Source organism: Poecilia reticulata, chromosome 18 (assembly GCF_904066995.2).
Source record: "Poecilia reticulata chromosome 18, P_reticulata-male-v2, whole genome shotgun sequence".
Lineage (NCBI taxonomy): Eukaryota > Metazoa > Chordata > Actinopteri > Cyprinodontiformes > Poeciliidae > Poecilia > Poecilia reticulata.
This window is the reverse complement of record NC_088847.1, coordinates 22721350-22737753: the sequence shown is the minus strand read 5'-3', so window position 1 is coordinate 22737753 and position 16404 is coordinate 22721350. Positions and strand designations below refer to the sequence as shown.

The 16404-nt window shown below is 39.5% G+C and overlaps 2 protein-coding genes across 7 annotated transcripts in view; both read left to right on the top strand.

Moving 5' to 3' along the window:
• LOC103480617 (uncharacterized) overlaps window positions 1-8516 on the top strand; it is a 40505-nt gene extending 31989 nt beyond the window's left edge. For all 3 annotated transcript variants that reach the window (XM_081599809.1, XM_081599808.1, XM_081599807.1), the window contains 12 exons: window positions 16-150; window positions 1070-1108; window positions 1201-1341; window positions 1690-1778; window positions 1895-1918; window positions 2633-2816; window positions 2953-4507; window positions 5187-5321; window positions 5867-6001; window positions 6079-6135; window positions 7039-7156; window positions 8035-8516. In XM_081599809.1, coding sequence (XP_081455935.1) covers window positions 16-150; window positions 1070-1108; window positions 1201-1341; window positions 1690-1778; window positions 1895-1918; window positions 2633-2816; window positions 2953-4507; window positions 5187-5321; window positions 5867-6001; window positions 6079-6135; window positions 7039-7156; window positions 8035-8068 — 2646 coding nt within the window. In that variant the 3' untranslated portion in view covers window positions 8069-8516. The remainder of the gene's footprint in view (window positions 1-15; window positions 151-1069; window positions 1109-1200; window positions 1342-1689; window positions 1779-1894; window positions 1919-2632; window positions 2817-2952; window positions 4508-5186; window positions 5322-5866; window positions 6002-6078; window positions 6136-7038; window positions 7157-8034) is intronic.
• A 1631-nt stretch (window positions 8517-10147) lies between these two features.
• The window catches only part of LOC103480615 (uncharacterized), a 47927-nt gene continuing 41670 nt past the window's right edge, over window positions 10148-16404 (top strand). For all 4 annotated transcript variants that reach the window (XM_008435638.2, XM_081599810.1, XM_008435636.2 and 1 more), the window contains exons 1-2: window positions 10148-10276; window positions 14222-16001. In XM_008435638.2, the coding sequence (XP_008433860.2) occupies window positions 14469-16001 (1533 nt within the window). In that variant the 5' untranslated portion in view covers window positions 10148-10276; window positions 14222-14468. The remainder of the gene's footprint in view (window positions 10277-14221; window positions 16002-16404) is intronic.

Here is a 16404-nt window from a genome sequence, read left to right as displayed (position 1 = left end):
TCTCTTCATTTGCAGGCTTTTGTGATTTTCAGCAGCAGCTGTGCTTGCATAAGATTTCTTAGAGATCGAAACAGGAAACGAGTTTATTTCAAAGGCTTCATTCCAAACATCCATTTGCTGTTGGAGGATCTCGGCCTTGGGTCCAGTGAGGTATGGGAGTTGCAGTACACAACTGGCTCTTTTCCATCAGTAACTTTTGTTTACTTATATTTGACTTTGAGTACTTACTTTATACTTTGTGTAAAGCTCTGGCTTATGTTGAGGACATCATGAAAGTAACATGAATGCATGTTACTCGCCGTCCTTCGCCACGCTGTCACAGTAGATGTTCAATCTCTGTTAACTAAATCAGACCTGGAGATGAAGTTGTTACTAATTTAGTAAAGTGAACCACAGCAAAGCGGAAAATAACGCAGAAAAAAACCAACTCAAAACCACTTTTTTCTTGATCTCCGTCAGCTACGCTACACAGAGACTGATAGCAACTGGCAACAACGGCTCTATGTTTTACGATTCTACGCCAAAAAAAAAACCCACTCAAACATTTCCCACTCAAAGAACAGAACATTCAGCCCATTACAGTTTGTTTTCAGGCTTGACGTTTATTTTGCAATTATTAATAAGTGATCGTTGTGGTAGATTAGCATACCACTGCTATTAGCTAAGCTAACACTACGGAGGCTAATTAGCTACCTGCTCTACTGATGATCTGTCAGAGTTGGTGTTTAGGTCACATTTTTTTAACACGACGAGTCCCACAGCACATCTACTTGTTATGGTTGTCAAAGTCAAGCTAGCATAACTGAACTACTCCCTCCCTATTTTTTTACTTAATTAAAACTTTTTCCTGACCTGATCTAGTTGTCGTTTTGTTGACAATTAGTAGCAAAGCATTGCGTCTGTTTCCCTTTTATATATCAGGCGTACATTTAGGATTTACTGCTAAAATCAATGCTAGTCATCGTTAGCCAGCAGCTTTTTGCCCTCCAGCAGGAAAATGGAGGCATGACGTCACACTGCCACGGGTCCATAAGTAAATATAATTAACTTAATATTAATGTTGTTTCAGGAATCCATGTTCAGAGCTTTGATGAAATGGAGCAATATTGTGAGTGAATTTTCACTTTTTTAAATATTTTGCCATGTAAAATCTGCTACGACTTTAAATTACAACCAAAAGATGTTCTTTTTTCCCCCCAGCATGTTCCAGACCTGACGTCTTTGGGGGAGCGGCTGCTTGTCGTGGAGGCTTCAGGGACAAACGAGCATATCACCATGATGGTTATGAAAGAAGTGGCAAGCATCGCTACTTTTGCTAGCTTCCTGCCGCTTTCCAACAGGGTATGACAAAAATAAAGAAACACTTGGCAGTTTTCTGTGTTTTATGTATTTTTTTTTTCAATCCGGTTTGCTTATGATTTTGAGAAAATCCATGTTTTGACTCATTTCTCCAACTGGAATTGAATTTCCATGTTGTTGGTTTTTAAAACAATTCAGCAAATTTAAATAAAATGTGTATTTTCATTTTTTTTTTTTTACAACACAAATTAAACAAATGTATTTGTTAGGATGTAACAAAATTGTAAAGGTCATGCCAAAGTGTCAGTAAAGTTAAGGTCGTTTTTGTTCATAGACTAATGATTAATTTTCCGCTTGCTTTTGTTTGCCACTCCTGTCGATTCACGTCAGATTTACGTTGAGATGGCCGAGTCCAGCGGGGTCAGAAAAGTGGTGGAGAAGTTGTCTGTTAGCAAATTATCTCAACAGCATGAAGCTTGGTAAGTGTGTGAACTTAGAAGTTAATGATTGAATAAAAATATAAATGAATGGAGTTTTTAGATTTTAGATAGTGTTTCTGAAGCTTAACTGTGGGTTTTTTTCTCCATTTTTTTAGGAAGCTGGTTGGACGTGTTGAAAGGTGAGCATTTCTTTTGACTTCCAGCAGTATTTGAGTTCAATGAGTTAAAGGGGACCTACTATTCAAAATCCAAATTTTTCAAATATTTGTACCTCCATTTGGGTCTCTACTGCTTCTAAGAGCTTAGGGGAAAAAAAAACACAGCCGTTATTTTGGGAATAAGTTTGCTTTTTTTTTTTGTTTAGAAAATGAGCTGTTTCAAAAAAAAATCTCCTAATTGCCCCGTTACCTAGCAACCGCAGACAAGCCCAGCCTGTCACCTAGCAACCAAAGTGGAGCTCCAGCAGATTTGGTCGTCTGGTTTTACCTCAGCTGTACAATGGCTGCTGAACAAGAAATGTGGTTTGTTGTTGACCTGCCATCCAGAAACCACTTGCTGCATTTTTGTTGGTTGTGTAAGGAGGCTCCACTTCTGCTTTTCAAAGATGCACTGTTATATAATTGTGCATCTGTTTGCAGCGGGTGAGAGTGCAAATCTTGAGCTGGGTAGTGTGGCCAATAGCCGCTTATTTGGATTTAAAGTGACAAGATGCCCCAAAACCGTTCAAAATGGTCAGAACTGAGCTGACTGAAATCTCCTTATCTACAAATTATTTTTGTGCAAAAAAGTGTTATAATCATGTTTCATAAAGACATATCCTAGCCTGTTTAAGGAAGCATAATTGATCATCTTTAATATTTGTTTTCCCTAACATTTGTCTGCTTTTATTACAGTTTGTTGAGCCGAAAAGAGCGACTGAAGGACTGTGAGAAAATTGGAGTGAACCTTGAACTCGGCACCATGAGTGTCAAGCCTGAGGTCGCACCACTGAAGACGGTGGACAAGAAATCTGCAACATGCGATTCTCAGCCAGAGAGAAGCCTGACCACATCTCACAGAGGAACACGATTCCTTCAGGTAGACTGAAATACTTTGAACTAAAAACGGCACAAACTTCAACAAAGCCTTAATAAATAAATGTCCATTCAGATCTCCACTGACAAAATTATATTTAGTTGGAAAGGTTATTAATCTTTCATATATTTTCCTGTAGATTTCCAGTGGAAGCAGCAGCAGCTTTAAAAGTTCCTCTTCCTCCAAGCCAACCACAAAAGAAATGAAAATCTTTCATTCATCGTCTGCAACTAGAGATATCCCGAAGTCTAATAAAGACGACAGGAGCTCTGCCTCATCAACTGGAAAAAGCAGCTTGAAGCCTAGCGCCACGTCTTTGTCGTTAAAAACACAAAAAGACGCACCTGAGTCTATGAAACCCCAAACTAATCAGTCATCTTCTGCAGGCAGCAGTGAAATCTTTCCTTCCTCTTCGTCAAAGACTTTTAAGTCTTTAGCATCTTTAAATGACAAAGATCAGCAGAGCAAGAGAGATGCTCCTCTCAGAGCATCTCAAACATCATCCACATCCTCAACTCGAAGCACCAGTTCAGCTGCAACATCTGCAGAAACTCACCAGCCGGATAAACATGGAGCTGCACCTACTGCTGCCGCAGTGGCAAAGGCTGACCACAAGGTGTCAGCAGAGAGCGGCACTGCAAAATCTCAGTTGGGCCCAAGAGTGGCAACGTCAAATTTGAACCAAGACTGTTTTAAAGCTGAAACACTCAAAGAGGGAACTGAAAGCAAAGAAAAACAGAAGAATAATGTGAGGAGTCCTGTGAAGGAAGGAAATTACCCTCTTGATTCAAAACATATTGCTACCAAAGAGCTTTTGGTTGCAGTTAAAGGGGAAAATCTTCTGGGAAAAGACGAGGATTCAAAAGTAAAATTAGACCAGAGGATGAAAACTTCTAGCGGTGAAAAGGGAGAGACTTTACCAATAAAACAGGAAAGCTCGGATAACAAGTATGAGACAAAAATAAAAGAAAGCAGTTCAGAAACTGGAGAGAAGACGGTTTGTAAGGACTCTGTTCCTGATGAATCTCCCATACATACGTTTATTAGGAAAACTGACAGAGGAGCCAATCAAGATGAAACAAATCAAGACAAACTGGCCACTGTTGTACCAACAATCAGTCAATCAGGGAAAGATGCTCATGCTGAACAAAAAGAGATTAGAAAGGATGGCCTGGGAGCTTCTGTTCAAGAAGAAAAACCTTTGGTCGAAGACGAAGGTTTGGCAGTAAAACCAGACAACAAAACCAGAGAGTCTGAATCTGAAGATGGAGAAAATCGTGCAAAAGTACAGAGTTTGGATAAACAACCTGAGACGCGATCAAAAGACATCAGTGCAGAGATGAAGACAGAGGAAATGGTTTGTAAGGACTCTGTTCAACATAAATCTGGCTTAAGAAGATCTTTCAGACTAACTACTAGATTAGCCAATCAAGACGAAACAAATGAAAACAAAGCAGCCAGAGGAGGAAAACTAACTCAGACCGACTCTTCGGTTGAAAGAAAAGAAGATAAGACTCCAGCAAGAAGGAGAAAAACCTCTGCCGGGTATTGTCTACAACAAAATGAAGAGAAAGTGTCTCCTAAAAACGTCACTTCGATGACTTGCAACTCCAGAGAGACTCAAGAGGAGGAAAAAGAAGCTGCAACGCCCAGAAGAAGAGGTCGACCCAAGAAGAAAGTCAGACCGGATCCGAGTGAGTAAACAGGGCTCCATCTGATAGAATCACTGAAACATGATGAAACCAGGTCAACTTATTATCTTCTGCTGCTGTATAATGGCTGCTGGAAAAGATAAGTGTTTTGTTGTTGACTCACCATCCAGAAACCACTTGGTGCAAAAAAAGGAATATCAGTAAAGAGCAGTAATAAGAGAGCTATGTTTTACCCAGCAAGTTTAGAGTTTGTATTTCTTTGTTAGCACCTTTCTGTTCCATCGTTCTGTTTTGTTGAAATGGTCACAGCGGCAGCCAGTTTACATGAAGCAGTTCATTGTGCAGGAGGCTCCACTTCTGCTTTTCAGAGTTGTACAGTTGTATAATTGCGCATCTGTGTGCAGCAATTTTCAGGTGTGAGTGTGAACATTGAGTTGGGGGCGTGGCCAGCAGCAGCTTATTTGTATTTAAAGTGACAAGACGTCCTAAAACAGCTCAATGTAGGCTGAACTGAGCAAACTAAAATCTCATTATCTGAAAATGATTTTGTGCAAAAGATTAACGTATTTATAAACCTATCCTGACCTTGAAGAAAGCATAATAGATTAACTTTAACTAAATTTTCCACTTGAATGTATCTCTTTACCTATTATTGGTGGTAAATGGCAACGTTGGCCAAGTTAACAATTGCAAATAATTTTCTCTACTGTGAATCCTTTAGAGAAAACTCTAGAAGTGTCTCCTAAAAACGTCACGTCGATGACCTGCAACTCCAGAGAGACTCAAGAGGAGGAAAAAGAAGTTGCAACGCCCAGAAGAAGAGGTCGACCCAAGAAGAATGTCAGACCAGTTCCGAGTGAGTAAACGGGGCTCCATCTGATAGAATCACTGAAACATGATGAAACCAGGTCAACTTATTATCTTCTGCTGCTGCATAATGGCTGCTGGAAAAGACAGGCAAAAAACAATTGTTTTGTTGACTTACCATCCAGAAACCATTTGCTGCTTTCTTGTTCATTGTGCAGGAGGCGCAACTTCTGCTTTTCAAAGTTGTACAGTTGTATATTTGTGCATCAGTTTGCAGCCATTTTCAGGTGTGAATGTAAACATTGAGTTGGGGGCGTGGCCAGCAGCAGCTTATTTGTATTTAAAGTGACAAGACGTCCTAAAACAGCTCAATGTAGGCTGAACTGAGAAAACTAAAATCTCATTATCTGAAAATGATTTTGTGCAAAAGATGAACGTATTTATAAACCTATCCTGACCTTGAAGAAAGGATAATAGATCACCTTTAACTAAATTTTCCACTTGAATGAATCTTTTTACCTATTATTGGTGGTAAATAACAGAGTTGGCCAAATTAACAATTGCCAATAATTTTCTCTACTGTGAATCCTTTAGAGAAAACTCTAGAAGTGTCTCCTAAAAACGTCACGTCGATGACCTGCAACTCCAGAGAGACTCAAGAGGAGGAAAAAGAAGCTGCAACGCCCAGAAGAAGAGGTCGACCCAAGAAGAAAGTCAGACCGGTTCCGAGTGAGTAAACGGGGCTCCATCTGATAGAATCACTGAAACATGATGAAACCAGGTCAACTTATTATCTTCTGCTGCAGTGAGGAAACCAACCACAGAGGTGAAGTTAAATCCTGATGGACAGACTCTGGAAAGATGTGAGTGGTGACGTTTCTCTCCAAACTCTTCACACAAACATGACGGCTTGAAAGAAGTTTAATGCATTTCTCTTCACTTGGCCGTACGGAGGGTCTAGACTCCGTACGGCAAATAGAAATGACTGCTTGTACAGACACAGTATTTTCAGTCTGTAATTTGAAAAAACAGTTGATAGAAGAGGAGAAACATCTTAAAGCCGACCTCTTATGCAAATATATAATTTCCATGTTTTTGTACATCAATTTGGGCCTCAGCTGCTTCTAAAAACAGCACAAGCTAATACAAATAAATGACCAATGTTTTTTAGCTAAATGTAATGTGTTTTTTGGTGTCTGGAAAATGAGCTGGTTCAAATACTATATAATGGCTGCTGGAAAATACAAGTGTTTTGCTGTTGACTTACCATCCAGGAACCACTTGCTGCATTCTTGTTGGTTGTGCAGGGGGCTCCACTTCTGCTTTTTAAGGTTGTACAGTTGTATATTTGCGCATCTGTTTGCAGCCATTTTCAGCATTTGCAGCAGCTTATTTGACGCCCAAAAATAGCTCCAAATAGGCAAAACTGAGATTAAAATCTTATTATCTAAAAATTATTTTGTGCAAAATATGTGATGAATGTATTTATAAACCTATCTTAATCTTAAAGGAAGCATGATAGATCATCTATAAACTAGATTTTCCAGTTGAAAGAATCTCTTTACCTAATGTTGGTGGTAAATATCAACGTTGGTCAAATTAACTATTATAATTAATAATGTTCTGTCCTGTGAATCCTTTGTCCTTCAGGTAACTTTTCATCCTTTATTTGGAGGAGATTTGCCTATTTGTGTGGAAGTTCAGATTGAACTGCTACGATTTCTGTTGTATTTTCTTAATTTCTGTTTTATTTCCCTTTTTTCTAGTACAACATAAACGAAAGCTGGATCTTTCTGGACCCGAGCCAAAGAGATCCTGCTCTTGGCTTGCTCCGGTTGCTGCCGGTGTCAGATGCCCTCCTTCTAGACCTCAGAGACCTTTGCGGTGAGAAAACAGGATACAAAATCATCCATATACTGTAAATATGCTTCATTAAGTTGATTCTTCAATAGGTTTCAGATTTCTGTAACATTTTAACCTCAAGTGACTAAACCACACAGGAAGTTCATCGAATTTACACCCATGTACGCTGCAAAAGCACAAAATATTACCAAGTAGTTTTGGTCTAGTTTCCAGTGCAAATATCTTATTACAATTTAAATAAAACAAAACTAACTTACAAATATTACTAAAAAAAAGTACTAGTTCCATTGGCAGATTATTTCACTTACAACATAGAAAAAATATCTTGTTATAAGTGAATTTAAGTTGAGTCAAAACTTCAATACAGTTCCGTTTGGGTTGCTAGGTAACACCGCCGGGTTCTGCTGGAGTTGCTAGGTAACGGAACAGTGTGACTCAACAATCTGGAAGGTTTTTTTTAAACATCTCATTTTCCAGACATCAACTTATTGCCAAAAATGGCTGAGTGTTTTTTTTTTTTTGCTTTTAAGTGATTGGGCTGTTTTTTAGAAGCAGTAGAAACCCAAATGGAAGAATGAACATATTCAAAAAATGAATTTTGCATAAGTAGAGTCAGCTGTGTGGTCATTTTTTCACAGTATTGAAAGGGCATGGAAATGTAATATTGGCAAATAGTGGCTCTAATAGCAATATTAATATTGGTTATTGGTAACGGCTCATTTTTTCAGATCGGTTCTGTCCTTAGCTGTGAAATGTAGCACTGAGGAGTCTGTGGTGATTTTCTACACTTGAGGTTAAACAGTTAGAGATCCAGATTATTCTGTAGGACATTGAACTGAAAGGTGGTTTATCTCACGACTGCTCTTTTATTTTGTTCCTTTTTCTCTCCTCCTTTTCAGAAGAGTTTCAAGACGCTCACACATGAAGCTCTGAAGCCACTTCCTTTCTGATTGACGACCCTTTTTGGAGAATTTTAATCTGTTCTGAGTTTTAGCAGATAACTGCGGCAACAGATGCAGTTCATGCTTTTTAAAAATCTTTTACACTGGATGCTGTTTTTTAAATGTTGCACAATTTTTTACAAAAACTACTTTTCTATTTACATTTTTTCAAGATCAGGACCTTGTTGCAGATGGATCAATGTTATCTTTCACATTGTTAGTCTTACCCTTTTGGACAGTAAAATGGTTTTAATCATATTTTTAATCATAAATGGATGTATGAACACATGGTTACTCGGGGTAAACTTTTTTTGATCAGGATGCTCTAATGTGCTAAATCTTTAGCATATGTGTGATCTTAAATGTCAAATGTTTAAAATGAAAGTCTTTTCCCTGTTTTGTTTTTTTTTTTTCATTAAAAGATACTTGCTATAAAAGAACTTGGATGTTGCATAATTTTTCTTTTAAAACAAACTAATCCAGAAACATGTAGCAGCCAGATGATGCATAAAATGGACGATTGTTCCCACAGGACTGGGAAACATTTCTTGCAATACTAAATACGTAAACATGGGAATAATTGATCCACAGTGCTGGACTTCAGCGTAGTTCACCTTTAGGATAAAACTGCACCCACTCTGAGTCCTTATCCTGCCTGTTTTCATGATGATGTGTCCCAAACTGACTTTGACTGGTTTCAGCAGATATGGGTGTGTAAGCGGTGGAGGTGTGTGTGTGTGTGTGTGAGCAAGATAAAAAATAAATCTCAAGATAATATCAAATATCAGTTTCAGACACTTTCAGCTGAGAGCAGTTTCTTCTCACCGTAACGAAATAATGAATGGTCTCTGTTACTGAACTTTAATTTCATTACTACACCAGTTTTTGACCCACAAAATAAAATGTAAGAGGCTCTGTGACCCCAACTCCAATAGCAAGACAGCAAATATATCGACCAATGTGTTGCTTTTATTTATTCAACTCTAGTTTTTAATGTTTTAAACTAAATCTTCTTTCTCATTGCCATTTTTGGTACTTAGGTTATTTGTTCAATAGGATCCCAAGACCCCAAACTGACATTTTTGTGAATGGATACATTCCTGCAGCTTTGCGCTACAAGTAGAGTTTTTACGGTTGATATGCAGGCAGCGAAGGTTGCAGGACTCTGGTTTAAACTGTTAGCCAGATAAAGAAACTTTTTCAGTCAGGATAACCTGACATTTTGTTCAGGACCCAGACGTTAGTTACGATATGAAAGATGTTCATGGAAGCAAATCTAATCTTTCAGGCAGCGTTGCCTTCAGTTTTACTGTTAAGGGGTCACGTGATTTCATTATGTAGCCATTCCCTTCCCAAACCCACATGATGGATGTCAGGGCTGAAAGCTGCGTTACTATTTTATTGACAAGAAACTAATTTAGAGGTAAGAAAATCTATATATATTTTGACCAATGGAAAATTTTGTGTGGTACTTACAGTTACAGCTGGAATTGTAAGACTGTCAGTTGAAAATGTAGCTTGTCATTCAAAATGTGGTTCGTTTTTCCTTTTAGCACAATGCTAATAAAGCTAGCTAAACAATGGCTGATAGGTGTGCCAAAAGTTACTCCACAAGGATATTACCACCCATTACAGGCTGGTATTACCTTGCCAGTTTTTTAAAACCCTAAAACAAAAGAAATTCATCACCAGCCGGTAGGTGGCAGTGTATAACCTTTAGTAGGTATCCAAGCTGCTTGTTAAGAGAAGTGGGGAAGTACGCAGAAAGTTGAGAGGAGCAGTTCCAGCAAAAGTAGATAAACACTTTATAGGAAGAACATGAGGGGGCTTGTAGTAAATTTTATTTGGTTTCCAGCACAAAGCACCAAAAAGATGAGGCAAAAGAACATTTTATTTAGCATTGCAGGAACTACCAGATTTAGAGTAACAAGATGGTCAAAAACTCTAGTTATTGCAAAAACATCCAGCAAGCAGGGAACGGTGTAAGTTGTATAATAGGATATATATATATATATATATATATATATATATATACTTTTTTTAAATTACTTTTTGTGATGTGGTTCACACTCCTTACCGGTTGGTGGCGGTAATGTGTAGCTAACGTTTTAGGCCAACGGCCAATAAAACTCAAGAAGAAGGCCAAGGACCAAGGCAGAAGAGGAAGATGAACGCATCCGCACTTCACTTTGAGCCGAAGGTAAGATGCTGAAGATTTTAATAAGACAGCAGAGTGACATGTTTGGGCTTTTCGTTTCTTCGTGTGTAATGGCCGTTACCGTTATGCTCGCAAATTCTCGATCCTAACAGACCAACGCGGCGAAAGTTTTGACAAGTTGATGTAACTTTATTTTCTCCGTTAAAACGAGTTTTAATGTCAGTTGGCTTTCGTTTGGTGCTTTGTCTAAATAAAAATATAAGACGTTGTTTTCGTGATGCGTTAAAACGCGGTCAAGAGGTCAGCCTCGCCAAGTGGCTCTGAATTTGGGAACTTGTTTTGACAAAAACGGACAGGAACAGTCCTCCCATCCGCTTCACGCTTACGAAGCTGAAGTTGGTTTCCGATTGCAGGTTCCGACTCGGAAAATGGCTAAAGGACGATATTTTTCAGCATCTTTAATCTTAAAAAAAAAACAAAAAACTACAACACCTAGACTCTTCAAACCTGGGCTGGATTATTCTGCTCAGATAGCAAAATATTTAAAACCATGTTTGGGATTTGTGAAGCTTCAATAAAGGTTGATTTCACCACTTTTTTTTTTTTTTTTTGCCTCTGGATCATACTAGAATCGCTCCAGTTCCAAAACTACATCTAGACATTTCAAACCTGCATAGCAGAATATTTTAATCCATGTTTGTGAAAAGTTCAGATTACCATTCACACTCGTTCTTGCAGTTTCCCCCCCCCCAAATTCAATTCCAATTCAAAACCACTTTATTAATCCCAAAGGGAAATTAAATGTTGCCGTAGCTCATTAATTCTTCAAACAGTCTTTATAGATAGATGGCGATGTCTGTTGCAAGGACAGATCTTCTGCCGTTTCCCGAATAGGAAACCAACTTCAGCTTCGTTGCTCGCTTGGACAGACAAACACTCAGCTGGAGTCAGACGGGCCTGTCTATGAACGACAGAAATGCTACTCCAAATAACTCCACACACTGGTGTAAGACCACTTTCAGCTAGACTAAAAACTTCATCCGATGTCTTGCAGCCGTTTCATCAAACTTGTTGAGAGTTTCACATTTTCACACATTATAAAAAATGGTTTCAAAAGCTTTATCGAACTTTGGTAAACATTGAATACCGCTTTTATATCCTGATAAATATTACAAATGTGAAGCTTTGGTAGGTTTTGATGTGGGGGGAGTAACATGTTTACTGACTTGACTGTATTGGATTTATTGATCATGATGATTCTTCTTGCAACATTTTGCCTGATTTAATCATTTAATTGATTAGGTCTTGTTCTTGAACCGGTATGTGACCTTTAGTATATTTCACAAGCTTTTTATCATATAAAAAAAAAAAATTCAATAAATCGCTATGTGCATAAATATTATTTTATCCAGCAGCTGCTGCCTCATCGGTTCTCAGAAAAAGGCTTAAAGAAAAAAAATCAGAAATCTGGTTGCGTCAAACGTGACATGAAAATCAAGACTACTCAACTCTCCAGCAAACAGAAAAATGTTGTTTGGAGGTGGAGTACTTAGTTTGGGTCTTAAAACAGATTTTAATGCACAATATTAGTCAGTCAGGTGGCTGGAAACAAATCGGTTCATTATATTTGGAGCACTGAAATCTGCAGGATGTTGAAGCGTGAAGGTAGTGACTGGGTGGGTGGTGCGAATGTGAAACTACCCGAGTTTGCAGATAAATGGAAACCATTGAGCTGCTGGGTTTCCTTACCTGACATTTCCTCTTGTTGGGCTGCTTATGTTGGCCACCTGCTCTAAGAAATCCCCCATAAACATTTTACTGTCAATGTAAAATGAGCCATATTAACCTCTACTTTTGAAGTAATTAATTAAATTTTTAAAAATCACGCTAATGTATATTAACAGTAATGCATTGACATATTACACTTTATTCACTAAAACAAAATTGGAGTAAAGTTAAGCTTAGAAAGAAGGGATGCACCAATCTGAAAATCTGGCTGTCATTAATACCCGATATTAATACTTCTCTTATGGCTGATAACCTATATTTTCCATCCATCCATCCATCCATCTTCTTCCGTTTCATCCGGGGTCGGGTCACGGGGACAGCAGCTTCAGAAGGGAGGCCCAGACTTCCCTCTCCCCAGCCACTTCTTCCAGCTCCTCCGGGGGAATCCCAAGGCGTTCTGACCAGATGCCCGAGCCTCAACTGGCTCCTCTCGACATGGAGGAGCAGCGGCTCTACTCCTAGTCCCTCCCGGATGACCGAGCTTCTCACCCTATCTCTAAGGGAGAGTCCAGCCACCCTGCGGAGGAAACCCATTTCGGCCGCTTGTATCCGTGATCTCGTTCTTTTGGTCATGACCCAAAGCTCATGACCATAGATGAGGGTGGGAACGTAGATCGACCGGTAAATCGAGAGCCTCGCTTTTTGGCTCAGCTCTCTCTTCATCACGATGGACCGGTACATCGCCCGCTTCACGGCAGACGCGCACCAATCCGCCTGTCGATCTCCCACCTGTTGATCTCCCGCTCACTTCTTCCCTCGTTCGTGAACAAGATCCCCAGATACTTAAACTCCTCCACCTGAGGCAGACGGAAAAGGGTAGATAGCCTATATTTTCCTACAACACCATGTTTCTCTGTCTTCAATTTGGTTTTAAATAACATCTCTAAAGAGACTGTGGTGTGAATTTAGAAACAAACTGTTGGACATGAATAAGTGAGTGGACTAGATCATCATATGATAGCTGTACATTTGGGAAAACTTGACATTATGATGACATAGTTGCATCATTTACAATTTACTACCTGCATTTTCCTAACTACTCTTCAGTCCTCATCGCTCTCCCTAGCTTTATGATCTCGATCATCACCACAACATATCAGTTGTGGGTCAGACAACAGTGACAGTTCCTCTGAGCAGCCAAAGACCTTATTGGTGTTGGGGAAATTTTCTTTAACACAGAGGGAGGAGAAACTGTTTCGGAAACCTGAGAGCCTTGAGCAGAACACAGCATACTGTTTTACAGGGAGGGTTTCATTCCACGCACATACTTTGACAATCTGCTTAGTTACAAAACAGATTCCAAGCAAATGTGTCTTCTTTCATGAGGGAAATTCAAGGACGTCATGAGGGTGCAAACAAGAAACAATTGAATAACTTTATAGTAATAGAGTTCAGAGAAGCAGCTTAAGAAGGCTTTCCCATGAGCCTGTGCATTACCCAAGAATCACTATACTGTTATGCATTGTTTTACTCAGAGTAATCTTAAAAATTTCCACTACGTTGTATATCACCATCACCATATTAGTGTATTTGTATTGCAAAGGATTATTTGAGTGCAATACTTGATGGCTGATGCATCCAGTGTTCTGAACTTGTATTTTGCATGTTATTGCAGTTGTTAGACAATCTTATGGCAACAAATGTCCACACCAGACCATAACATTGCCCAACGTCATAGGTTGATGGGAGTTTGGATCAGAGCAGAAAGAAGAAAACTAATATAGCCACTGTTATCATTAACGGAATATTTTCTAATATTGCATCCAAGCAGTCATGTTGCTGTTGAGACATTGCACACTTGATATTGGACACACTTCAATATATTGTGCAGCTCCTGCACAGAGCTCTGTGGCACAGAGCCACAGAACTGTGTATCTGTGGCTCTGGAAAAGTTTACTTTGCACACTAACATTTCATCTCTGTCTACTTGAAAGTTGAAGAAATGGGTAAATTTACAAAAGGGTGAAAGGGGAAGAAACCTGCATCCATTGATGCTAATGTTAACTACTTTTAGAAAAGAATCAAAATCCTGTAGCGCCTTCCTGCTTTACATTCACTTACTGTATGTTGACTTCTGTCTCTGCTAGGAATGACGTGAGTGATTAATTCCCCTCCCCACCTCAGTCTTGGACATAAAACTGTCTCGAGTAACCATTGTTGTTAATTTTCTCTCTCCATCTCGCTGTTCTTTCCTGTCAGGGTATTTTGCATCGTGTGTAGCTTCTGGGCCCTGAACAAGCAGCTGGAGGGATCGCAAGATGTTCCTCATTGACCATCATGAAGGCTGCATCCTTGTAGCTGGATGATCTGAAATCCCAACTAACATTAGCTTTGAGCAAAGTTCACGGTGTTGTTGATTGGATTATGTTCTGTACTATACATCCACAATACCAACTGCCTTGGCCATAAATCTATCAAATTTCCTTAATTAAAATTGCTGACCATCATGTCTTATCCCATGTATAATCCATTTGCCTCTGGGGATACAAATGCCTCCCAGGGACAATATGGACTCTCTACAGGACAGACACAGGGGACCATATGGAGGACTATACCTAATCTCGGACCTGGATCCAGCATAAGCTTCCCTGGACAGTCATTTGATGGATCTAGTTTGCCTGAAATCAACAGGCCTGAACCAGGTCAAACCACTTCAAACATCCATTTACAGAGCACCTTCAATATTTCTGCCAGAAATCAAATAACATACCAATCTATTCGTCAAGGCACCACCACAACAGAGTCGAGCTTTTCTGTCTCATCAGCTTCTCAATATCATCAACAATCCAATGTTTGTGATGGTTCTCACTGGTTCCCAGTTAAAAATTCCTCAGAGTCTTCTTTAAATCCTTATGATTACGCAGCTCAACCAATCGGCCAACCTCTAGCCCAAGAGCTTGAGCTCACACCTTGCCTAGCTGAAAAGATTTTACTGCATTATGGATTTCAAAAAGAAGACTTGAATGAACTCATAAATTACCCTGACGAGGAAACTACAGCTGAGAAGCTACCCTACACTTTGCAAAAGATTCGTATGAAGAATGCCAACAGAGCTTTACCTGCAGCCACGTCAGACGTAACGTCTCAACCAAGTTCAAGTGGAATTGTTAGTTTGAAAAAGCCAACGATATTTCATGATGAACCACCATCGATCAGTTGTCATACATCTGGGGATGAATGTACAAATGTTGAGGGTAAGACTGTTGAGAAGCTTCTCAGTAAGGCTCAGAGTTGTGGATTCACTTTGTTGAAGAATGATGAGGCTAGCAGTCAGGCTAAAAGAGCGTCTGAACAACGCTTGGAATTAAACACCAGTGGTTCCATTTCTTCACCTGACCAACTGGGCTCCATTACCGGCTTGAGCTCAACAAGGAATATTGCAGCTCCGGCCCAACAGGTGGAAACTCAATCAATCCCGACTTTGCAATCAAGCATCCCTGCCTTTTCTCTACAAAATAAAAGCAGGGACATTGTATCGCCAAAGTTTGGCCTCTATGGGTCTCCACCTGTAAAGGCACCAACATTTACATCAAAAACACAGTCACCAAGTAATATAAGCCAGGGTGTATGTTTAGGCGGACCTGTCCTTGTTCACACAGAAAGTAAAACTCAAGACCAAAAGTCAAAGATCACAAAGACGGCACCGCAGAAGCAGTCACAATTACAGATCACACAAGCTGTGCAGCCTGCAGAGCCCACTGCTCTGAAACAAGTTCCTGCTCCCTCTTTCATCCCCACTGTTGCAGAAGTTTCACATCCCATTCTACAGTCTGGCAACAATGTCGTCTCTTCATCTGTCCCAACCGTGGATCTGGTCAAGATCACTGATACACAAGGATCTAAACACCAGTCTCCAGTAAAACCTGCAGCCTTCAAGGGTCTGCCGTCACCAGCCAAGATGCATGACTGTACTGCAAGCAAACCAAGGAAGTTTCCACATACCTGTTCTTTATGCAAGACAAACTGTTCTCAATTGAAGGTGAGTCAAAAGTTGTTTTCTCTAGTTAGCTGGTGCTTGTGATTTGTTTTTTTCTTTTCGTATAACATTCTGTGGTGGTTGTTTCTTTCTCTGTTAAATTGGTCACGGTGTATAAAGTTGTTTACACTGATTTCCACTGACATTTAGTTCATAGTAAACTGAAATCAATGTGGGAATCTGCTAACAAATATGTGTTTAGTACTCAGAATTGGTCCTAATATCAGAGAGGAATTCATCTATTAGGTGGGAATGCTTTCATAAATGGTCTTTAAAAACAACAGTGTATTTGTGAAGAATGGTAAGAAGACACATTAAGGCAGTGGTCTCAAACTACTTTCCTCAAGAGTCAGAGTCCTGAATCTTGTAGTTGTGTCCCTTGGCCTACCCACTTGAATTAAATGGT